The sequence below is a fragment of the Balaenoptera physalus genome, assembly GCF_965194825.1.
Source record: "Balaenoptera physalus genome assembly, chromosome: 7".
In the NCBI taxonomy this organism is placed as follows: Eukaryota; Metazoa; Chordata; class Mammalia; order Artiodactyla; family Balaenopteridae; genus Balaenoptera; species Balaenoptera physalus.
In genome coordinates, this window is record NC_138886.1 from 54,128,018 (window position 1) to 54,154,778 (window position 26,761).

The following is a 26,761-nucleotide window of genomic DNA, read 5'->3' on the forward strand; positions in this document are numbered from 1 at the left end:
AGCACTAAATCAATTTAAGGAACTGCAGAAGTTAAATACATACATTATTATGATGATGACAGAAAAGGCAATGAATGTCTCGCAGCTCCATTTGCTTTCTTTGTTAAGAAAGAAAAGCTAATTATCTGCAGCTGTCAACCATGAAGACCTAGACCTATTTAAGTCAACATTAGCCTTGGACAACTGAAAACATTTCTCATATTTTTGCCCAATTGTTTTCTTTTTGCAAGAAGAAATCTCATTACAAAATATTAAACATTCTGAAGGACAATGTAAAAACAAGCTGAAAAATGTAACACTAAACATTTGTATCCCTTTTCTTAACCAATTCATTTTAATATTTCAAAAAACTGACTGCCAATTTTTTGTAATATCCATCCTCTAATTAGCGTAGCCAAAATTTAGAAAGATATAAAGCCTCTCTACATAAATTCATATTAAAAAAATTCAACTGAAACCCCACAGATTAGTGGTTGCAATGAAATTACATTAAGATGATCAAAGGAGAAATTTTAGCCATTTATTTAATTAACAAAAGGAAAGAAAGAAAAACACGTTCCAAAGTTAAAATGCCGATAAATGACAGAAAATTCACACTGAATCACCAGCTTCTATGTTGTATAATGTTGTCTTTATCTACCAATGTTCCATTTTTCAATCTAGTCCATTAGAATCTAGAATTGAACAGCTAATTGGTTTTGAATTTTCTTTTTCCAAATTTAAGGATCAACTTGTATATTTCCTGGATATCAAATAAGAATGAAAAGAATACTCTTAATAAGTGAAAAAAACCCCAAGCTTATTATCATCAATATATAAACTATGCAATCTCTTAACAGTATGTTCTTAAAAGTTTTCAAAGGTCATTATTCTTAATTATGAACATAAACATTCTCTACATTTGCTCTTACTGAGTTTTCAGTGATAAAACATTATTTTCTTGTTATTTCTTTTGAAGAGGTCTTCTCACAGGAATACACTTAATAGTATTTTAAAATTCCATATTAAAACACTGCCCATTTAGCTGTCTAATGAATTTTTTAAACACATGTACCCCTAATATAAGCAAAACCAACACAGATAAATTGAAACTCAATCACGTAAGAAAAAATTTGACAAATGGCCTAACAGAATTATAGTTTTAAAAATAATAGCTTCATGTTTAAGTTCCTAAACCAGCCTTAAGGAGAAGTCTTTTCTAACTTCACCTAACCCACAGTTTCAAGCTTCTGATTTGCTACAAATCCCCCCTTCCATCTGAAGGAATCACTATTGTATTTGTAGGAGACAAGGAAGAAAAAGGTCAAGAACCGTTAACAGCATAAAAAGCAAACTCATCTCAGATCCAAGAATCACATGTGGAAATGGCTAAGGTATAGACACAGACATGGCCTGTGTGATAGGTAAAGAAATAATATAGTTAAGGAGCTACGCTACACCAAACATTAAGTAAATTTTCCACTGTCCCCAAACTAGTAATTGACAGGATCAAGATTCCATCGTAACTTTGGACAACAAAGCCCAGGTTCTTTTCATAACACAATACTACCTCCAAGCAGAATTCTTCCCTGGCTTTACATTTTTAGAAATCTGTATCTATCAAGATTGAGTAATGGTTGCCATCCTTTACAGTTGATGATGCTGGTGACAGTGTTATCCAAACACATATACACAGCAGAAATGACAAAAATATGATTAGGAGGCAATCCTTTGTCTTAAAATGAGGAGGATAAGATAGGTGACCTTCGAGGGTCCTTCTAGCACTAACATTCTAATATTCTTTGGATTATTTATATTGCTAAGATATTTGGGAACAGATAAGAAGCCTGTGGCTATTTCTTTTCTAACTTTCTGAAATCTGTTCAAGATAATAATTCCCGGTTGATCACTATTTTATAAAAACTTAAAAATAGCATCTACAACTAATGTAACACTCACAACTCTGTGAGCTGGATTATTATTGTACACAGGTGAGAGAAATAAGGTTCAAGATTGTGGTGACGCGGCACAAATCACCAAACTACTAATAGAGCAATTCCAAATGCAGGCCTGCCCTACTCACAACTGAGGACACTTCCCATTATGTACTAGATGCCACCGTAACTTTATACATCGCCATAACTTTGTTACATGCCCCCTCACTTGGTCCTCAGAACAACCCTGTAATGAAACAAGGCAGGTAATATTCTTCTGGCCTCATTTTACAATGAGAAAACTGAGACTCACAGAGAATTTAAACCACTTGCTTTAGGATCCTTCAGAGTAACGGAAAAGTCTCAAACACAGGCCTCCTGACTCCACGTCCAGTGACTGTCACTGTAATTTTTACTGTCAATTACAAGTTGGCTTTAATATATCTTTGAAACATTTCTATGCCTACCCTGTGTAACCTGGTCTCTCTAAATCTGAAATCTACTAAATGTAATTGAGCTCATAAAAGCATCATGTTTATGCTTCCATATGACATAACTTATGTTTCTAATACAGAATTTATTTTCCAAAGATATTTGTCTATGACTGTCAAAAAGATTTCCACCCAGATTTTGACTGATCAAGAACAAGGTTTCTAATACTAGAAAAAAATCCTACTTGAATCCCAATGGAAAAAAAGATGCCTAATTTGGGAGTCTGTTAAATTATGAATCAGCCTTCTCCTTGCTTACATCCACTTAACAGGCCAGACAGTAGTACTGCCTTTCTGTCATTAATTCCTCAGACTCTTTCTAACCAAATGCACTGCCATTTCGGAAGGCCAGAATGATCTCATTTAGTAAAGCAGCTTCTTGCCCTTTCATTAGGCCCTAATCTAAATTACAGTATAAAGACATAAGGCTCTGTATTCGTGACTGGCTCATGAAAAAGGGCACTAGCTGGCCATGTGGCCTGATGAAGTCCTGGGACACAGAAGGGTCTTTTTTGGACTTTATCATTCCAAGAGCAGGGAATTTATTTTGAGCCAGAAAAATAAAATATAATCTTGGGCCACCTAGTTCTGTAACACTCTATATTTGTTTAGAAAGGTCACTGTTGTCAAGTTATTGAATGTTATCTCTGGAATTGACAGGAAGAGAGAAGTTTTTGAAAGCAGGCCAGGAATATTAAAGCACCGGATATTAAGGTGTAAAGTAGTATTTAAAAGTTTGGGCTTTGCCACAGTTCAAATCCTAGCTCATGGCCTTGGGCAAGGCACCAGTTTTCTTAATCCATTTTACTCATCTATAAAACTTAGATAATAACATTCTAGAGGAATATTTGTAACAATAAAATGATGTAACAGTTCTACATCATTAGTCTACAGTTACCATTCAAAACTTATTCAATAATTATTATCTGTTAATTTTTGTTCTCCTTTTACTTTAGTTTGGCATGAAACTAAAGTTTCATTGCTTTTATTAAACCCTTCTCCAGACAACAAAGTGGAATTTAAATAGAGACTCACAATTTATGCTACGCACATAAAATATGTGGATTTAGAGCCTATCTTTAACAAAACTTCAGTCTATCTTAAGCAACAGTCACTTCTCTTTTTAACCAGATTTATAGCAGCAATTGTTTTGTTAGTGGAATGACTGGATCACTGTGTCACTCAAGAATGAATACTAAACAAATATCAAATCTGCATCTGAACTTCAGTGGGACTAGTACTGCTGTTTTACTGGACCACTGTCACAGTATCCTGATATTGTTATACGATAGTTATTTTCTTTGTATTAGGTAGTTTTCTAATCATGTTTCATAGCAGTACTATGACCCAACTATTGCAGCAACAATACGATCCAGAGGTGATACAGACAGGCTATTTACCCCCTTTCTCTTTGTGAAATCAGCAATGTGGCTAAAAATATAAAAATAATTAAAACATACAGTTAGAAAAGCCACTCAATCAAAACGCCATCCAGAATGTTGCCAAACGGCACTGTTTTCAGTTCAGCAGGCCAGATTCCAGACTGACTTACATAACCCCTTTTGTATCTCAATGGTGGGCAAATATTTCACCTGCACTTCGGCAGGAATGGCCATCGTGATGTATTGAATTGAACTATCCCCACACATGACTGCTTTCTCCCAAATCAAAGTAGGCACTAAAAACTGGAGCAAAAGTTACAGTCTCAGGCTAGGAAACAACATTTTTATCTGTTTTCTACTTCAAGTATTAGCTGCTATGCAGTTTCCTGCTCAGTGTCAATGAAAATAGGTACACATCTTCCATTTGAGCTGCTGGGTGGGTTCTCTGCTTTCTCCACATCAACCTAAGAGATTTATGAGTTATCAAAAACACATTTCAAACTCCAGGTTCTAAGCAAGAAGACTACTTACAGATCAACAGACAGAAGTCTAACACAGAAGTACTGAATTAAGGGCTATAAAGGTAAGGATCAGAGAAATTTGTAAGCTTACACAGAAAAATAAATATGAGAAGCTCTCTTGACCAACCTCATTTACCCAACTTGCTAAGTGAACCCACACTCTCCACTTCCTCTGCAACCATACGGACAGATGCCCGTGGTGTGCTGAAAACTCACGGCATGTGGACTACTCTCTGGTGTGCCCCTCACTTCTGCTCCCTAATGCTGAGTATATCTTCTCCTCAAATCAGTAGTATTTGCTGATTAGGGGAGTTTCATTGTTACTGTAATTAACAAATTTAATTACATATTAGATAAACAATGAAAGCAAAAACAAAAGCTAATGTATCTTTAAAAACTAAGTCAAAAGCTTTGAAAGACTTGATAAAGGCAAGTCACTACAGAACAGTGCTGTTGACATAGGCAAGGGTAAGAGAAATATAAAAACTGGTGGAAATCATAAAATATAGAATAGTGGCTGTCAAACTTTAGCATGGAGGCCTTGTGAAAACAGATTGCAGAGCCCCACCTTCTTAGCTTGATTCAGTAGGTTTGGGGTGAAACCAAAGAATTTGCATGCTAAGAAACTCCTATGTGATACTGATGCTGCTGGTCTGGGAACCACACTTTGAGAACCACTGCTTTTCAATTCTCTATAGTTTTAATCTAGAGAAACAAAATGTAAACTGGACATGATTTGTTATAAATATAGATTTAAGAAAGACTTGTTGCTCCAGTCAGCAAACTCATACTATAAGGAAAGGCCTTGGCCCTAATCAAAAGACAGTCTGTTTATATGCTTTGAATTAAAATGTTAGTGGGATGTATGCATCATCTTTTATGATCTGTATTAACTGACTTTTTTCAATTAATGGACAAACTGTGAGAACCAAACTCATCAGAAGAGATCTCCTGTCAGATACGGGTTATAAAAGTATTACCAGTCTAAAAATCCCTTCACCTTCACTATTTGTAAGAGGAAAATTCTAACGTGATAAAATTGGTTAGAAAACTTCCTAAAAACACAAGCTTACTATATCAATGAAGCACTTAAAATAAAAGTTTACGTATCACTATCTGCAATTTACATATGAGATTTCTGAGTCGGAGAGGATAAGAAACATATCTTAAGGTAGTCAACCAAGCGGCAGAGTCAAGACTTGAATACAGAGCTGCCCCCAAATTCAAAGTGGCTTTTTTTCCCCCAAACTTATAACATTGAAGTATAATATTTGGAAGAGTCAAAGACAAGTTAGAAACAACGCTGAGCTCCCAATCAATCCACATGTCCACAAAATAGAAAATGCCCAAATTTATTCAGCTGTGAGGAGTAGATGGATTATGAGCATTCTATCTTCTGTTTTGAATATGATCATAGGCATCATCCATAAGCTGCACTTACTGTTAAATGGCTAGCTCATCAAATATAGGGCACTGGAAGAGAGCTGGTCTACCACCACTGAAGCAAAGTTTTTGGCAACACAACCCCACTTAGGCAAGAAATCTGTGGAGAACGGATGACAGAAAGATTCACATGCAGATGCAACAGGGTAAGTGAAATGGAGAAAACCATGTTCAGAGAGCGTCAGAGAAGCACATTAGGTATACACTGCAGAAACGCATCCGAAGATACGGCATTTATGGACTGCTTGGAAACAAGAGCAGGCAAGCCACCCAGTGACAGCAATCACCACTACGATGATGCCATTAAAGCACGCTTACCATTTTAGAAACTACAGGTAGTGACAAAAGCATTTTATCGTTGCCTTATAAGGTGGTGATGTCTAACGTAGTATCATATGAATTCCAAAAGTAAAGAGGATCATATCTGGTAAAGTATGAAGGAATTCAAATGTCCAGTTTTACACATTCAATCTAATATGTTTAAAACACTAGCCCCAATTAGTATTCTAGTATTTGAGATCAGGGAGCAGTGTGAAGATTTGTAATAATTATAGGAAATCTCCTAAAGTAGCTATTCTGTTTCTTTAGAAAGTGATTTAGGAGTAAATAAAGACCTAACATAACCTAGAAGTGGTTAGGGTGGCCACTATAAAACAAAACAAAACAAAACAAAAAACATAAAACAACAAGTGTCGGTGAGGATGCAGGGAAATTGGAACCTTTGTCCACTGCTGGTGGAAATGTAAAATGATACAGTTGTTATGAAGAGTAGTATGGAGGTTGCTCAAAAAATTAAAAATAGAATTACCAAATGATCCAGCAATCCCACTTCTGGGTATATATCCAAAAGAATTGAAAACAGGATCTTGAAGAGATATTTGTACACCCATGTTCAATATAGCATTATTCAAAATAGCCAAGAAGTGGAAGCAACCTAAATGCCCATCAATAAATAAATGGATAGGATGGATTGGGAGTTTGGGATTAGCAGATGCAAACTATTATATATAGAATGAATAAACAATAAGGTCCCACTGTATAGCACAGAGAACTATACTCAATATCTTGTAATAAACCATAATAGAAAGGAATATGAAAAAGAATATATATGTATAACTGAATCGCTTTGCTGTACAGCAGAAATTAACACATTATAAATCAACTATACTTCAATAAAAAAGAACTGAAAAAAACTATACTTCAATAAAATAAATTTTAAATAAATAAATAAATGGATAAATGGTATACCTGGGAGGTATTGAGGGTTTGGTTCCAGACCACCTTAATAAATCGAATATTGCAACAAAGTGAGTCACATGAATTTTTGGTTTTCCAATGCATATAGAAGTTACATTTACAGTATACTACAGTCTATTAACTGTGCAATAGTATTATGTCTAAAAAAATGCATAAACCTCAATTAAAAACTTCATTGCTAAAAAATGCTAACCATCATCTGAGCCTTCAGCAAGTCATAACCTTTTGCAATAGGAAAATAAGTCACCGTAACAAATATAATAATAATGAAAAAGCTTGAAATATTGGGAGAATTACCAAAATGTGATGCAAAGACAGGAAGTGAGCAAATACTGTTGGAAAAATGGCACCGACAGACTTGTTTAATGCAGGGTTGCCACAAACCTTCAAATTTGTTTAAAAAAAAAAAGCAATATCTGAGAAGCACAATAAAGCAAAGCACAATAAAATGAGGTATGCCTGTACAATGGAACATTAGTCAGCCTTAAAAAACAAGGCAGTCCTGTTATATTCTACATCGGTAAACCTTGACGACATTATGCTAAGCGAATTAAGACAGTCACAAAAACACAAACACTGCATGATTCTACGTTTACGAGATATCTAAAATAGTAAAAGTCCTAGAAAGTGGAATGGTGGTTACCAGAGGCTGAGGGGAGGGGAGAAAGGAGAATTATTCTTCACAGGTATAAAGTTTCAGTTTTGCAAGCTGAAAAAGTTCTAGAGTTCTGTTGCACAACAATGGGCATATAGTTAACGTGTTGTACTGTACAGTTAAAAATGGTTAATCTGGTTAGAGAAAAAAACATAGGAATAAAAATGTCTTGAAAACTTTGGTAAGCTTATAGAAAAAGTACTAAAAAGGTTCACTGTAACTTGCTTAAGAAACAAAATAATCTTACTAGATTCAATTTTAATCATCATAATCTCTTAATAACACTAATTTCTATAAAATTCTAGGACTCTATGATTTAAATTTGTTACTTATAATGGAAAGGAGGTACACCATATCAGAATTACTTGGAGGACTTTTAAAATATTACTTATTCTCACCCAGAGAGACGCTCCCCGTTGAGTGAGCCATCATTACTGATGCAACTGTGCTACATTCTTCAACTGTGCTGGGACTGAAAACAGATTGAGAATTGCATTTTTAAATGATAGTTTAAATCAGTAATAAGAAAATTCAATTTAATCACTTTTCCTATAATAAGGAGATTACATGTATTGTTTGATATAATTAAACTTTCTTCACACTATAAAGCTAAACATGGGTTTTATTTTCTGAAGGCATATGTAAGACATTATAAGTGTGGCTGCTTGAACAATCAACAATCCTTGTTATGAGATCACATATGCATTTGGGCTGGGCACCCATGGAGAACAGAATCAACAATATATGGAAAATGCAGGCAGAAATACCTCTCAAGACTTCTGAAATATTCTGTCCAGAACATTTTTCTTTTTGACAACCCTCTCCTATGTGCATTTATCTCCAGATGCCTTTTTCCCATGATCTCCTCTCTTCTCCAAAGCATTTTTCTCATCGTTTCTTTTCCATATTTAGAGGAAGGGGAAGAACTAAATTTTCCATACCCAAACTTTCAGAAACAAAATAAAGAGAATCTCTCATTTCCATACATTACTGTTTCATTTCCAGGGAAACAAAGCTACATTTTAAGAACCCAGGGTTAATGGAATCTTTTCACGTTGACCTCACTTTGGTGCATTTTTCTTATACCATATTTTAAAAATCTATTGATAAGTATCCAATCGTATCAAAAAATTAAGCCCCAAAGAGGATCCATTGACCAATTTTCTCTACTGGTAACATTCCTTAAAGATTATATAAACATATTATTTTACATGGAAATTACACATTGTAACTTCTACTCTTTAAGGGTATAATTTGAGCTCTGTAATATCTTTTTTTTCTCATTTCCCGCCTTCTTTTGTGTTAAGTAGATATTTTCTAGTGTATCTTTTTCATTCCCTTGTTGTTTCTTTCACTATAATTTTTTGACTTGTTTTCTTAGTGGCTGCTCTGGAAATTACAATTAGCATTTTAATTTAAAACATTCTAGTCTGGATTTATACTAACCTAATTTCAATAATAATTTAAAACTTTCCTCCAATATGCCTCTGTTCCCTTGCCTTCCTTTTTATTATTATTGTCAAACTACATCTCTATGTGTTATAAACCCATCAACAGTTTTATTATTATTGCTTTATGCAATTGTCTTTTAAAACATGAGAAGATAAGTTACAAAGAAAAATGCATCTATATGTATTTTTATATTATGTCTTTCATAATACCTATGTAGTTAACTTTACCACTGCTCTTTATTTCATGTGGATTTAAGTTTACTGCCTAGTGTCTTCTTGTTTCAACTTGAAGGACTCCCTTTAATACTTCTTATAGGGCACATTTGCTAGTGACAGACTCTCAGTTTTTGTTTATTTGTAAGTGTCAATTTCTCCTTCATCTTTGAAGGAGATTTTAGCTAGATACAGAATTCCTGGTTGACAGCTTTTTTCCTTCAACTTTGAAAATGTCTTCCAGCGTCCGTGGTTTCTGAGAAGAAGTCAGCTATTGATCTTATTTTTCTCTGCATGTTTTCAAGATTTCTTTGTCTTTCACTTTCGTAAATTTAACTATGATGTCTAAATTCGACTATGATTTGACTATGATGGGTTTATTCTACTTGGAGTACACTAAGTTTCTTTAATGTGTCAATTAGTATTTTTTCAGCAAGTTTGGGAAGTTTTCTGTCATTTCTTTTAACATTCTTTCTGCTTTTTTTTTTTTTTTTTTGCTCTTCTTCTGGGACTCCCATTATCCCATTATGTGTGTGTTGGTACACTTGAGGTGTCCCGTAGGTCTCTTGAAGCTCTGTTCATTTTCATTATCTTTCTACTCCTCACACTGGATAATCTCTATTGAGTTACATTCAAGTTGACTAATATTTTCTTCTACCAACTCATATCAGTTATTGAGCCCCTCTGGTAAATTTTTCACTTAGTTATCATACTTTTAAACTCCAAAATTTCTATATGGTTCTTTTAAAATAATTTCTATGCTTATTGATATTCTCTTTGGTAAGATATCAATTTCACACTTTCCTTTAATTCTTTAGACATGGTTTCATTTAGTTCTTTAAACATATTTACAACAGCTGACTTAAAGTCTTTGTCTATTAAGTCCAAATCTAGGCCCACAGGGACACTTTCCTGTTAGCTAGTTTTTCACTTTTTTCCCATGTATGTAGCATACTTTTCTATTTCTCATAATTTTTGTGTTGAAAACTAGACATTCTGGATAGTTTTAGATATCTATTTGGATATCTGAAACTATCTATTTAACTAGATAGTTATCAAGCTATCTAGATAATGTATTTTAACAATTCTGGTAGCAGAATCTTCTACACTGACCCACTAAGATTTTTTCTCGCTAGTTCTCTTCTTTTTCTTGGTGCTGCTTATTTGTTTAGCACTTTCATGAACTAATTCTGTAGTCTCTGTATTATGTGGCCACTGAGTATTCTTCTAAGTTTTTGTTTTTAAGCCTGGCTTCCTGGATCAGTATAATTTAGTGGTCAACCAGTGATTGGTCAGAAGATTTCCTTAAATGCCTTGCCTGTATATCTTCCACCCTTTGCCAAAGCCAAAGGAACCTTCATGAGAAGCCACACCTTCAAACTTCTGGTAGCTTGTAAGACAGCCCTAGCTTTCACTTCCTTCTTGCACAGAGCCTCAAGGTCAGCCAGAGGTGAATCCTCTCCTTTCCCAGGTCTTTCCTGGGCATATGCACAGCCTTGCACATCTGCAATCTTTTAGATATCTACAAATATGTTGGAGCTTTTCAAAGTTCCCTATGGTTGGCTAATCCTCCAGGATTTCCTTCTACATTCCTGGCCAGGCTCTTGTTTGCCCCACCTGAAATCACAGCCTTAAACAGTGGAGATGTTGCCAACAGTTGCTATTGTTTCAGTAAAGCCCAGGGGGTAGGCATTTTCTTCCCCCAGCTGAGCTGAGCTCTAAGTCAAATCAATATAGCCAATCACTCTCTGAGAACTGAGTTTTCCCAGGGAGATACAAGTTCAGACAAAATATTAACTGTGATCTAGGGATGGTGCTTTTCATGGATCTCCAAAAGTGGTCAGATCTCTCCACTGTCTGCAATGCTGCCAGTTTCTGCTATACCACAAGCTGGGGAAGGAGGGAGAATGGGAGTGGGCACAAGTTAGATGCCACCGTCATCTCAAGGTTCAGTAGTCTTCTCTTGGATAGACAATTTTCAGTTCATTCTCTGGCTTTGATCAATTGCCAGAATTCTGAAATGGTTGATTTTAGTTGTTTTGCATTTTTGTTGTGTTAGAGGGAGAGGGAGTACACTGAGGCCCTCAGTCCAGCGATTTGGAAGCCAATCAAGCTTTGTAATATTTTAAATCTATCTTCATGTATTTTTTTTAAAACAAAAAAGCATTTTTAACAACAACAAAATTGTTTTTAAAAAATTATTCTTATAAGCGTTTAGTTCACTGGTTCTCATCTCTGGCAGAAACTTACAAAACATTTTGCAATTTTTTTATTTTTATAATTTTATAATTTTAATTATATGGGAAAATAAAGTATGCAGTATTTATAGTTAAATAGGAAGAAATTGGTGTACGAGAGGCAAAAGATAAACTGCACGAGTAATGTTTCACTGCAGCATATCTTTCCTGTTAAGTAATATGTAAATGATCAGAAACTGAGGTGAGTCCATGTCTTAGTTTTACTCTCAGCCCCAAAAGGCCTCCCAAGTCTTTGTGGACAACAGAAACAAGTTCAAGAGAGGAAGAAAGACTACGCCATCTTTTCTTAGCTGGCTAACCTAGGCCAAATCCAATTCAACTCTGACAGGGATAAAGAGAGTCACAAAAGACTGGGAGCAGGAAATTCAACAGAGAAGAAGAATGAGAGACCTGAAAATAGGAAGCAGCCCAATCTCCTGAGATTTCTCTGAAGAGACTCAGCACAGAGAGACTGGGTTTACCTCAGGTTTACCCAAGTATCAGCCAAACCTGTGTACTTAAAGGTTCAGTAAGATGAGCTTCTGGAAAGGAAAAATTATTCATTACTATTCTCTCTCTTCAACACTGCCTGACATTAGCAAACCAGAAAAAGACCAAAACTGTCAAAATAGGCCAAGAAAGGGAAACACCGTTTAGCAAGACTTTTATTTTCAAGTACACTGTCATGCTTCTCTGGCTTTTCTATTACTGTGTAACAAACCACTACAAAACTTATTGCTCAAAAAAACAAAAACAAAAACAAAAACTATGTTTTTTGCTCATAATTCTGCAACCTGGGCTGGCTCAGCTAGTTCTTCTGCTCGTCTTGCTGGTGGTCACTCACACAATTGCTTTCAGCTGGCAGGTAGGAACTGGGCTCAGCTAGAATACTAGGATTAGGGTGACAGGGCTTCTGTCTCCATGTTACCTCAGAGCCTCTCTCTCTCTCCCCCCCCTCCCCTTCTCTCTCCCTCTCTTCCCGTCTCCCTCTCCCTGTCTCCATGTGGCCTCATTTCCACATGGTCTCTCTAGGAAGGTAGCCAGATTTCTGACATAATGGTTCAGGTCTCCCAGAAACATAAAAGCAAAAGCTACCTGGCTTTCTTAAGGCTTATGCCCAGACTTCAGACAGCTCTAATTCTGTTGCATTCTGTTTGTTAAAATAAGCTACAGGCCCAGTCCACATTGAAAGGAAAGAGACTTCACAAGCATGTGAATACCCAGAGATGTGGTTCATTGTAACCACCATCAACATAATAGACTACTAAAACATTAAAGCCAATGTTCAGATGACTGGAATGGGAGCAAACACAAGAAACTATAAAATGGCTAAAGTTAAATGAAGACTCGTCAATTATAGTCAGATTCTATTCTCTGTTCTTTCCCATACTGAAGGTCAATCTAGGTTCAGTGAGAATCTTAACTATAGGTGGAAGGAAATGAACCTGATTAACCACTTATAAGCCATATGACCTTGGACAAGTCTGTCATTCTCTACAAGCCTCAGCTCCTCAATTGCAAAATGGAAAATTATACAGGCCCTGCTTTTCTTACTGGAAGACTGTACAGAGCAAATAAAACAAGAAATGAGAAAGAGCTCTGAAAACGAAACTGCTATACAAATATAAGGAAGTAATATTTATCTGACAGGATCCTAAGTATAGTCAGTCTAGCTAGGCTCCATTCTCTCTATTAATAAAATTATAATAATCATAGTTAATTACCTCATATGCTAAATTACTACCACAGCAATGGTATTATATATAGTAATGGGCTAAAATTATGTATTGTTACTATAAAGAATAAAAACAATAATACTAATGATTTATTGTTGTCTAATTATATGTCAGGTGCTGCTAAATACTTCAACTAAACTATAACTAACCCTTACAATAACTCAACAAAGTAGTTATTATCCCTCTTTTACAAATAAATAAACTGAGTCAAGAAACTGACTACTTAGAGTAACTTGCCAACAGTCACACAGCTAATAAGTGGAAAATCCATTTTGAATGTTTAATGTATAATAGGTGCTTGATAAGTATTTCTCATCTAAATTAAAGAAAAATAAACAAAGCCAGGACTATCTGGCTTTAAAGTAACTACAACTAACTACATCAAAATATCTCTCTCACAATTCTTTTTTTATATGCAGCTGAAACTGGAATTACAGCAAACATATCCAATTAACATGAGCAATTCATCACCTTCCTCATCTGCAAAATGGTTTCCAATCAGAAAAGTACCTTCATTTTTTAAAATATCTAATCTTTAATCCATCTACTGAATCATGAGTTATAATGGTCTAATTATAATGTAAGAATACCAATTGAAAAAAAGAGGTATACATTTACATAGTAAAATATTTCCAAAACAAAACCAAAAAGAGAAAAATAGCAAATATCTTTAAATGGCAAAATACGTAGAGTACGAATCACAAATAAAAGTTCACATCCTTATATTATGAAGAAATCTCGAAATTTAAAAGAAGGAAGGAGGAGGAAGAGGAGACACTACCCAATAGGAAAGTGTGCTAACGATATAAGTGGACAATCAGCAAAAGAAATACAAATGGCTAATATACTTTAAAAAAATATGCCATTAGTTATCAAAGAAAAGCAAATATGAGTGAGATTTTTTTCAACTATCAGACTGGCAAAAATACAAAAAAAAATTACAAAGACTGATCACACCTAGTATCAGAGAGCATGCAAAGAAACAAAACATTAAAGTATTAGTGTTGGAAGTATGAAATGGTATGACCTGTCTAGACAGCAATTTGGTGTTTGATAAAAACACTGAACATGTACCCAGCCTTCTACCCAGCAGTTCTATTCTTAAAAACTCATATGAAGAAAATAATTGGATGATGCACAAGGTGTACATACAATAATTAATCATAAACCCAAAATACAGGATACCACCTAAATGTCTAGCTAGAGAGCTGCTTAAGTAGATATGCCAGTAAGAATGCATAAAATGTTATTTACTATCATGAAAAGATATGAGTGTCAAACTTAAAAAACAAATTGGATGACCCAACTTTTAAGAGAAAGTGCATGTATTTTTGTGTTTGTAAGGGAGAGGGAGCGTGCACATATGTGGAGAGAAGCACACCCAAGAATGCCAGAGTGAGCACATACATACTCACTGAGAGAAATTCTCAGAAGATGATAATAATAATCTTGTGAGCAGATGTGTAGTAAGCTTTGAGCAGAATGATATTTTTTTTACTCCCTTCTTTGTACCTTTCTGGATTTTCTGAATGTTTTATAGCATATAAATAATTTTTGTAATCATAATACAATAAAATTATTGTCATTTAAATGTCAACTGTCATAAGCCTGAGGCTCTGTAAACTTCCAAATGTTATTACTTTTAATATAAAATACTGATTAAAAGGCAGTTAATATGGACACTGAATGAAAATTTATTTTTATTCCTCTTTCAAATGACAAATTCAAGTCATAAATCCTTCATAGTTGTTTCTATTTACAAATTATTTAAATTTGTAATTTTGTTAAAAATTTCTCTTAAAAAAATAAAAGCAAAGCAGAAATGTTGTGCTACAAAATATACTTAGCATAAATGTGCTGTATGTCTTTAAGAAATAATTTGCATATATAAAGTCCTAGAGACTTAGATTCTATAGCTTAAAAAAATATAGCATCATCTTGGTATGTTAACTTGGGAGTTTATTAACTTACGCTCGTTATTTACAGTATAAGGAGAATTCTCAATTAGCCATTGGTAAGATTATCCACAACTAATCTTGCTTTTCAGTTTAGCCATTGTACCCAGAGTGTAATCAGTTTAGTTATTTGCTTTGTAGCTCTCTCAGCTCTATTTATTTGCATGAAGCCAGTATTCTAGAAAAAGAAATGCTTAAGATCAATTATTCAACTTGGATAGTGCATGGACAAGTGGGCAGCTACTATCCTCAAGGCTGAGTATGAATAACATCAAGATAAACCACTACACCATCCCACCATCCCTTACCTGATGACTTTGGAAACCTTTGGGGTCATTCTGGTGTCACAGTGATTGGGGAGGGGAAGTGGTTCTAATGCCATTTTGGTCTACAGTCGCTAAAACATGCTACAACATAGGATAACCCACCAAGAACTGTCCCATCCACAATGACAAGTGTCCCCTGCTGAGAAAGGGACCATGATTTTCTTGTTCAACGTTGTATTTCTAGCCTACAACATAGAGGCATTAATAATTTGTTGAAAAAAGTCAAAACAACAATTTCTATCACTTAGTGAGATATAGATAATATAAAATAATGAGGATGGACAATGGAGAAACTAGACAGTTTTCTACCTCAACCTGAGACAAGCCTTTGTGGCTGGGCTCCAATATACCTAGGGGAAATCTATGATCAGACATATCTATACCCAAATATGTAGAAAAGCTTAATAGTCCATACTCACATACAAATTATAAGGAGATTATCTTCCATTACAGATATTTAGGTATATGCCTCCTTATATTAGTAAAGATTAGTAATTATGTCAACTCAAGACATGCATACTGGTGCCAACTAAGCTCAATCTTGCCTTGACAACTGGGTGGCCAAACAGCCTTGTAGTTTAAGAGTATGGGCTCTGGTATAAGACTGCTGGGTTTAAATTTGGCTTTACTATGCATTACCTGAATAATTTACTTAACATCTTAATATACCATTCAAACCTTGGTAATTTACTTTCTTCTAGCATAGTCTTCTCATCTATAAAATGGAATAATGAAACAGATTCACAACCCCCTACTGGAAGCCACTGGCTCAGATATGTCACATGACTCAGAATTTTTTTAATTTTAGAAAGCAATACCAGACACAACACTGCAGATGGATCTGGGGCAGCAACCCATAATCATTCACATTAACACTTCTGCAGCTAAATGAATGAATGTTCAAAGAGTGGGGTAAAGAAAGACCCTTAAGTACCTCACCTCATTTTGTTCAGGTTTTGCAGCTAAATTAGTTTTACCACAAACTTAGGGAAACTGGCTATTTGCAGAGCCTTTAGAAATTCAGAAGTGAAGATAATGTAGGATAGCTGGGGAGTAGGGGGTGGAGCAGGAAGGATAGGGGTGAATAGTAGTCAGAAGGGAACCTAAGACAATTATGCTAATTAAAACAGAGAGTTGACTGACCATAAATTCCAAGAAACTAATGCATCTGTCACACTGAACTTTTAAGTAAACATTTACTTCCTTTCGATAGAAGTGAGTTTTCCAGAAGTTAAAATCTGAAGACATTTAATATTTTCTGCTTCACCTGTGGTTTCCTACTTACAACTCCATATGGCTTTCTTCCTAAGAGTGAGTCTGATATTGAAGCTTTTGCTCAAGGTAGGACCAAAACTGGTATCTCCTTAATATAATAAAGCAATTAAATTCTTGGTGACCGCCGCAGGACAAAGCGAAATTTGAGAAGTTAAATAGTAAATGCAAGAAGTATGTTGAATCTTATATCCCAAATGACTGAAGTTCAATTTGCCCCTTAATCCCCTCCCTGTTCTATTGGTTTTCCTGATCCAAACTCCTAAACAAACATTAAGACTTATGGGGGAATGAAGGGAACTACAGGCATACCTTGTTTTACTGTGCTTTGCTTTACTGCATGTGGAGATACTGCGTTTTTTACAAATTGAAGGTTTGCGGCAACCCTGCGTCAAGCAAGTCTGTTGGCGCTGTTTTTCCAACAGCACGTGCTCACTTTGTGTCTCTGTGTCACATTTTGGTAATTCTTACAATATTTCAAACTTTTTTATTATTATATTTGTTATGGTGATCTGCGATCAGTGATCTTTGATGTTACTGTTGTAATTGTTTGGGGCACCATGAACCACACCCATACAAGATGGTGAACTTAACTGACAAATTTTGTGTGTGTTCTGCCTGCTCCAGCAGCCAGCCATTCCGCCATCTCTTTCTCTCCCTCTCCTCGAGCCTCCCTATTTCTTGAGACACAACAATACTGAAATTAGGCCAGTTAATAACCCTACAATGGCCTCTAAGTATTCATGTGAAAGGAAGAGTCACACATCTCTCGCTTTAAATCAAAAGCTAGCAGGACTTCCCTGGCGGACCAGTGGTTGAGACTTAGCCTTCCAATGTAAGGGGTGTGGGTTCGATCCCTGGTCGGGGAGCTAAGATCCCACATGCCGCGAGGCCAAAAAACCAAAACATAAAACAGAAGCAATATTGTAACAAATTCAATAAAGACTTTAAAAAAATGGTCCTCATCAAAAAAAATGTCATTAAAAAGATAAATAAATCAAAAGCTAGAAATGGTTAAGCTTAGTGAGGAAGGAATGTCAAAAGCCAAGACAGGCCGAAAACTAGGCCTCTTGCATCAAACAAGTAGCCAAGTGGTAAATACAAAGGAAAAGTTCTTGAAGGAAATTAAATGTGAACACACAAATTAAAAGGGAACACACAAATTAAAAGGGAAACAGCCTTCATGCTAATATGGAAAAAGTTTTAGTGGTCTGGAGAGAAAATCAAACCAGCTACAACATTCCTTTAAGCCAAAGTCTAATCCAGAATAAGGCCCTAACTCTCTTCAATTCTATGAAAGTTGAGAGGTGAAGAAGCGGCAGAAGAGAAGTTTGAAGCTAGCAGAGGTTGGTTCCTGAGGCCTAAGGAAAGAAGCCACCTCAGTAACATAAAAGAGCAAGGTGAACAAAGCCGCAAGTGCTGATGCGGAAGCTGCATTAGGTTATCCAGAAGATCTAGCTAAGATAATTCAAGAGGGTGGCTACACTAAACAAAAAATTTTCAATGTAGACAAAACAGCCTTATAATGAAAGATGATGCCATCTAGGACTTTCATAGCTAGAGAAGAGAAGTCAATGCCTGACTTCAAAGCTTCAAAGGACAGGCTGACTCTCTTGTTAGGGGCTAATGCAGCTGGTGACTTTGTTGAAGCCAATGCTCATTTACCATTCTGAAAATCCTAGCCCTTAAGAATTATGCTCAATCTCCTCTGCCTGTGCTCTATAAATGGAACAAAGCCTGGATGACAGCACATCTGTTTACAACATGGTTTACTGAATATTTTAAGCCCACTGTGGCGGCCTACTGCTCAGAAAAAAGATTCTTTTCAAAATATGACTGCTCATTGATAATGCACCTGCTCACCCAAGACCTCTGATGGAGATATACAACAAGATTAAGGATGTTTCCATGCCTCCTAACACAACATCCATTGTGCAGCCTATGAATCAAAGAGTAATTTCAACGTTCAAGTTTTATTATTTAAGAAATGTATTTCATAAGGCTATAGCTGCCATAGATAGTGATTCCTCTGATGGATCTGGTCCAAGTCAACTGAAAACCTTCTGGAAAGGACTAACCATCCTAGATGCCATTAAGAACATTCATGATTCATGGGAAGAGGTCAAAATATCAACACTGACAGGAATTTAGAAGAAGTTGATCCCAACCCTCATGGATGACTTTGAGGGGTTCAAGATTTCAGTAGAGGAATTAAATGCAGATGTGGCAGAAATAGCAAGAGAACTAGAAGTGATGCCTGAAGATGTGGCTGAATTGCTGCAATCTCATGATAAAACTTGAACAGATGAGGAGTTGCTTCTTATGGATGAGCAGAGAAAGTAGTTTCTTGAGATGGAATCTACTCCTGGTGAAGACACTATGAAAATAGTTGAAATGACAACTAAGGATTCAGAACAGTATATAAACTTAGTTGATAAAGTAATGGCAGGTTTTGAAAGGACTGACTCCAATTTTGAAAGAAGTTCTACTGTGGGTAAAATGCTACCAAACAGCCTTGTATGCTACAGAGAAATCCTTTTTGAAAGGAAGAGGCAATCAATGGTGGTAAACTTCACTGTTGTCTTATTTTAAGAAATGGCCACAGCCACCGCAACCTTTAGCAACAACCATCCTGACCAGCAGCAACAATCAACATCGAGGCAAGACCTTCTATGCTCTACCAGCAAAAAGATTATGACTCACTGAAGGCTCAGATAATGGTTAGCATTTTTTAGCAATGAAATATTTTTTTAAATTAAGGTATGTACGTTATTTTTTTAGACATAATGCTATTGCATACTTAATAGACTACAGAATAGTGTAAACATAACTTTTATATGCACTGAAAAACCAAAAAATTCGTGTGACTCACTTTACTGCAATGTTCACTTTATTGTAATGGTCTGGAACTGAACCTGCAATATCTCCAAGGCATGCGTGTATCATTTATTAAGCACTACTATGTACCAAGCACTGCATTATGTACTTCACATATATCCCTTATTTAGTTTTCACAAGGCTGCAAGGCAACAGTTATTATCCTCATATTACATAAGGATACTGAATTAATAAGTGGGTGAACCATGATTTGACCTCAGGTTTGACTAACTCATAAACGCATTAGCTGTTTGCACTAAACCACCTTGCCAAAGAATATAGCTTCATTCTCACATTTTTAACTAATGGCTGCCTTCCTCTGTATTTTTTATCAAGTATTTTTAAATCACACATAATAATATGGAATATATATTACCTCTCAGATTAAGGACACTTTAGTTCTTTCTATAATCCCAAATTTGAAATGTACTTGCAATTTTTATCTTAATTTATCTCTGAAAAATAATATAAGGATCTCCATAAACTACATATATCATATTTAGTTATAAGAGAAGTATATACATATTGCATACATTTCCAAGCAATTAGCAGCTTAATTAGCTAATTAATTAGCTAATTAATTAGCTAATTTCCAGCAATTAGCAATTAACAGCTTCAGCTAAAAGAACCTTCAGCTTGGTAGAGACTTCAAGGATAAAACATACATTTAGTTGAATAGATAACTATTCCAGTCTTAAAGATCTTTATAGAGTATGACATCCCAAATATCCCTCTATTGCCACTCACTTTAAGGGAATATCTGCTTTATGACAAATTAAAATCGTCCTTCCTATAATTCAAGCTCATTCTACTTACGTCTGTCTTTCAAGGAGATAACTTAAGGATCTAACATACCTGTCATTTTGTTGCTTTATTGATTTTTAGCTGAAATTCTGTAATAAAAAATAAAGAGAAATACAAGTAAATTTGAAAACAGATTCCCCCACGCTTCTTGAATCCTTCCTCACTCCTGCCAATATCCATTTTTGCTGCCCTTTTCAGTGCCTCTCTAATTGTTCCATGTTCAGAATGAACTGTGGAGAAAACAGTCAAACATTACTAGTTTAGAGTGTTTAGTTTAGCACTCTAAACTAAGAGCTCAATGGCTAAGTTTAAGAAAAGTAATACTCCAGAAAAAAAGAATGAAGATTTGCCATTTGCAACAGCAGGGGTGGACTTGGAGGGCATTATGCTAAGTGAAGTCAGTCAGACAGAGAAAGACAAATACTGTATGATGTCACTCTATGTGGAATCTAAAATATACAACTAGTGAATATAACAAAAAGGAAACAGACTCACAGATACAGAGAACAAACTAGTGGTTACCAGTGGGGAGAGGGAAGGGGAGGGACAAAATGGGGTAAGGGTGTTAAAAGGTACAAACTATTATGTATGAAATAAATAAGCTACAAGGATATATTGTACAACATAGGGCATACAGCCAATATTTTATAATAACTATAAATGGAGTATAACCTTTAAAAATTGTGAATCATAATGTTGTACACCTGTTACTTATATAATATTGTACATCAACTATATCTCAATAAAATTTTTTTTAAATAAAAAGTACAAAACTGTTGATACATTAAATGTGTACAATGCTATGATATGAGTCTAACAATTATTCTTTTTTTTTAGCATCTTTATTGGAGTATAATTGCTTTACAATGGTGTGTTAGTTTCTGCTTTATAACAAAGTGAATCAGCTATACATATACATATGTCCCCATATCCTCTCCCTCTTGCGTCTCCCTCCCACCCTCCCTATCCCACCCCTCTAGGTGGTCACAAAGCACCAAGCTGATCTCCCTGTGCTATGCAGCTGCTTCCCACTAGCTATTTTACTTTTGGTAGTGTATATATGTCCATGACACGCTCTCATTTCGTCCCAGCTTACCCTTCCCCCTCCCCGGGTCCTCAAGTCCATTCTCTACATCTGTGTCTTTATTCCTGTCCTGCCCCTAGGTTCTTTAGAACCTTTTTTTTTTTTTTTTAGATTCCATATATATGTGTTAGCATACGGTATTTGTTTTTCTCTTTCTGACTTACTTCACTCTGTACGACAGACTCTAGGTCCATCCACCTCACTACAAATAACTCAATTTCGTTTATTTTTATGGCAGAGTAATATTCCATTGTATATATGTGCCACATCTTCTTTATCCATTCATCTGTCAATGGACACTTAGGTTGCTTCCATAACAATTACTCTTATCTTGAATCTGTGTGATAAACCTTTAACCATTATTAAATTTCATGATGTTTTTGTTGACCACTGATGGAATTTATTTTCTATACGCAGATATGTAATTTCATAGACTGTTACAATACAATAAGGCTTAAATGCATACTTGGGTAAGGTGAAAACATATTTTGGAATCCATTATTATCAAAGACTCTAGAATTCTATAATATGATGAAGGAACCATTCTGTGACACTATTAGCATTACTCATAAATGCTACTACAATCTAGAATTTTCAAGACTCTATACATAGATAGTAGCTTAAGAAAATTACTTTTAAGAACAAATATGCTTAACTACCAGCCTTGGGATTATTAAGTACAAGCAATATTTTAAATTGTATAAAAATGGTGATGCTTATTAATGTCACTTTATGACCAAGATATAATATGTTTAATATGAACAGTTTCTATTTTAATTTTTACAAAAACTATATTACTATTTTAAAACCAATTGTCATTGGTCCTGGTAAAAAGCTAGTAACTTGCGCATCCTGCATACTGTGTTCAGTACATATTCAGTAAGTACTTAGTTGACAAGGAACAGAAGTAAGGAAAAAAATGCCAACAGTCTAATTCTTATTTCTAGATCCACAATGCCAGTAGGACAAGAGGTATACAGCCTTGATTGTAACTTAGAGGGATATAGTTTGCTTCTCTTTAGTCCTTGCACAAAGAAAAAACAGTACAGAGCAGTGGCTCTAAAAGCTTACTTCTAATGAAATACTACTCAGAGCCTCAAAAGAAAAAGAGACAAAAATGGACCTGCTCTGCAGCCACCAACATTCCCCAAGGCAGCTCCTGAAGAACTTCTTTGATTGGAAAATACAATTTGCAAATTACTAATGTAGTGGACAGGAACACTGGATTAAGAGTCACAAGATCTGGGTGCACATGCTAGATCTTCCAACTACTTGCTGTGCAACAGTTTTCAAAGGTGTTTCTTAACCTCTCTTGGACTCGGCTTTCCTATCCATTATATGGTCCCATATAACTGGTCAGGAGGAAAGTTAGATAAGATGCTGTACATACAAAAGAACCTTATAAAGTGTGATCTACGATGTAAATATAAAGTATATTATAATTAACGGCCCATATGCTATGCAATAAGTAAAAACACTTTTCCCTCCCTACCCCTCCCCTTCCCAAGACAACTTACTTATTTCACATATAACAAAGGAGTTTAAGGCTATCAAAATGAAAGCCCAAAAGTCAGATTAAAAGGAAAAAGTGGGAAGGGCAGCACATATAGACTTGTTTTCTATGGCTTTTCAGGATAATTCAAGTTAAGTTCATCTCCTACAACTTACCCAAAAGAAGGACTCCACCAAAATATCCACTGGTTTTTTATTTTAAATTTCCACTAACCTATTTTTAATAAACATTATTTGCAAGCATTTTTAATCGAAGTACACTATGGACACTCTTTTCTCTAGGCCCACATGAGCTTTCACAATTATTAGGTATGATATCAATGCCCATACCAGATGCCCTCAATCATGAAAAATGAATGATAAGGAAAAAGAATATCATTCATTTGTTAGATACAGACAACTCAAATGATTTAATAAATATGATAAAGTGGCAAAACTTCCTAGGAAAACTATTTGAAAGGGTTGGCACTGAGTCTCTTTAAATATACTATCAGTGATAAAGATTATAGCTCTTTAATTATAACGCCTATACATAAATGCATAGTTTTTGTTATAAATCATGTTATAAAGGTCTTAGACATAAAACTATTTACTTTATCTTTCCTGCAACCTTATATACATAAAAAATTTTGAAAAGTGGTTAGGGGAATTTTTGGTGCACCCTGTGGTGGACTTTTATAAAACCACAGGTTTGAAATGGAGGAAATAGCTCCAGCTTATTTCTCTTGAGTCTTGGTTAAGTCTCTTAACCAGCAAATTGTATGGTTATCGTCCCACAGAAGCTGAAGACTGAAGAAATGTTAAAAGAGCAGTGTTTTACCACCTTGAATGGGCTGCATTTCAGTTGCATTCCAACTGTGTGGGAAGGTAAAAGTAATTCAATTCGGGTACAAGCATAATCTCAAAGACCAATGATGATGAACAGCTTACATGTACTCAGACTCTATGCCTATCCCTCTGATGCCCCTCCCACTACCACCTCTGCACTTTTCACCTTTCTGAATGCCAATGGAAAGCCTCTTTAAAGTACTGCTGTAGTGGAAGCAGAAGTTCACACACCAAACTGCTGCACCTTCTTACATAACCAACCCATTATTGAGTAGGGGAATTATGACATCAGCAGTATGTTAGCCAATTACTCTACTAAATAGTTAGTACCCACTGATTCTCACACTCCCATGTCATTGGCTGACTTTCATAAGGATAGCTGCTATATTTTACTATCTTTAATTTGAACTAATTCTGATACAGGCTTGATGCTTGGTAATCTATGAAACAACTATGGATATGAATGTGGCATATGCACTTAGCTGAGTGCCATTTTAGAATGCCCAAGTCAGGCATCATGCAGGGTGACACAAGAGTACCAAAGGGACAGCAAAAGATTAACATATGAGGCTCATATTTGTTTTCATTAGACCATCCGGAGAAGGGCCTAGAAATTTCACATTATAGGAGCCTCAATGCCCTTTCACACTATTTCCTGCGCTAGCTGCTAGTACTTTTCAATGCAGCATGCCTTTAATCCTACTTCAGGTGGGCTGGGGAGGTGGATAGGAAGGAGGCATTCTCTTGAGGTTTTTATAGCCCCACAGAGAGCTAATAAGCTATCTGAAGCATTTAAAAATATTAACTGCAACCGTATAATGTGAAGAACAGCTCCAATACTGTTTTGTCTTAAACATATACAAGTAGTAAAAGTTCCTTACCATATTAGCTATTGTCAACCATCAAGAAAGGAAAAACCTATCTCAAAATCTCACATTTTAAAAAGTTATTGAAAAAATTCAGACATGAGACCCCGTATTTGACATATTAAAATACTCTATGTTTTGTGTACATTTAGTTCATAATTTATAGAGAACATGGATCAATTACCTCATATTCTTTCCATGAGCCAAACTCAATGTATTCTCTACCATAAAATGCCAGAATGACCAAGTGGCCTAAAATGTTAAAAGCAAGAAGAATTAGGTTAACATTAAAAATTAATTATTTGATATCTAGAAGATATATGATTATTTTAAATTATTGAATTTGTGGATAAATACTAATTACCATACAAATGCATTATTTTTAAAGTATTTCTTTGCATAACTATATTTTTTAAAGTTTCCTATTTAGCCAAAAAAAAAAAAAAAATGTTGCATTGATTTTACAGAAAAGGAGAGAGAACTTCTACTTTTCAAAGAATTAGAATTCAAGTAAGCATATTAATCTAATAATCAGGAAAAATTTAAGTAAGGGAAAATAATGAAGAGAAGAATTCTTTGAAAAAACCTATGCTTTTAAATTGTGAAGATGAGAGACCAGCCAGTTCTGAGAACAGCCTGATATAGAGAAGCAAAAGTGAGAATGGATTAGCAGCTGCAATACCTTTGCTCATTCCTTAAAAATAATTAAATAAGATTTATTTCTTAAAAATAAACAAGCAGAAACAACATACAAACAGGTCACAAACCGGAGAAAATTAATAAGATATACATGATTATTCAGTTTTATGGAAATTTTAAAAAGAAATCTTTGGTTCAGAGACAAATGGGCAATGCTATTTTAAAACTAATGATTTTTACTGGCTAATAAATTAAATTTAGGGTAACACTTACATATAAAAATGTAATTAAGTATATTGTTTATATATGTTCATACCGTTTTTGCCCTAAATTTGGCCCATGATATCAGAGATAAATTTCGTACAAAGTATTCTGATCATTAAGTCAACTGTAAACAGCATCATAGCTGCCTGGCGTGATTTAGTTTTGTTTGTTTTCTTTTTTTCTTTAAAGGTAGAGGTGACATTAAGTGACAGTTGCCATAAATTTTTATGTCGGTCCATTAAACTCAGAAAAATAACAAAGCAAACAGGCACAGCTGAGTATATATGAACAGGGAACAGTCTAAATACACATTTTCGGGGTTACTTGAACATGACAAGACAAGGATCACTAAAGTATTCACAGGTGTTTGCTGTGTATTTAGGCGATTACAAGTCAGATACAGCAAAAATGCAATAATCTACACTAATTAACACACCAGAGTTCTCAGAAAGAACTTGGCAATTTTAACCCTATTATCAGATTTTCCTGTTACCTTATTATCATTATGACATATATTTTCTGACATGAGGTATTATTGTACATATTTATTATAAATTAAGTGACTAAATACTTCATAACAACTTTGAGCAAAATGACTATGAGTTATACATACCCATAATCAGATGTTTCTAAGATAATTCTACCAAGTCCTTTAGCTTGGATTCTCTTCTCCAACCACCCTCACCTGTACTTAACTTGAGTGAATATCAAGTAAGAAAATTCAAGCTAATCTACAGTTATCTGTGTCCTCTACTCCTCTCCAAACAGGTTACAAGTAAAATCTCTTTGAAGACATCTTTCGCCACCTCATTCTGAAACTAACACAATTGCTCGGGATCTCTTCATGTCTTGAATTATTACAAGTTTCTCAGACTCCATATCAGATCACTAATAATACAAATTGTCTTTGCCATTAATCATTTTAACTTTAAGATCCAATTCATTTCTTAAAGCCTGTTCTCATATAATATTATTCAATTACTTATTTAAAAAAGAACTGCAACTATGTTAGGCGCCACACATACAAATATTAAA

At 35.0% G+C, this 26,761-nt stretch overlaps 1 protein-coding gene across 14 annotated transcripts in view; it reads right to left on the reverse strand.

Moving 5' to 3' along the window:
• The window catches only part of RFX3 (regulatory factor X3), a 307,605-nt gene that overhangs the window by 234,050 nt on the left and 46,794 nt on the right, over positions 1 to 26,761 (reverse strand). For 2 of the 14 annotated variants that reach the window (XM_082470970.1, XM_082470966.1), the window contains exon 2: positions 8,061 to 8,134. The exons of 3 other annotated variants lie outside the window; for them this stretch is intronic. In XM_082470970.1, the coding sequence (XP_082327096.1) occupies positions 8,061 to 8,094 (34 nt within the window). In that variant the 5' untranslated portion in view covers positions 8,095 to 8,134. Of the gene's footprint in view, positions 1 to 5,748; positions 5,851 to 8,060; positions 21,430 to 25,007; positions 25,076 to 26,761 lie in introns of those variants that run through there. 9 more of the 14 variants (XM_082470968.1, XM_082470963.1, XM_082470971.1 and 6 more) reach the window with 9 other exon arrangements.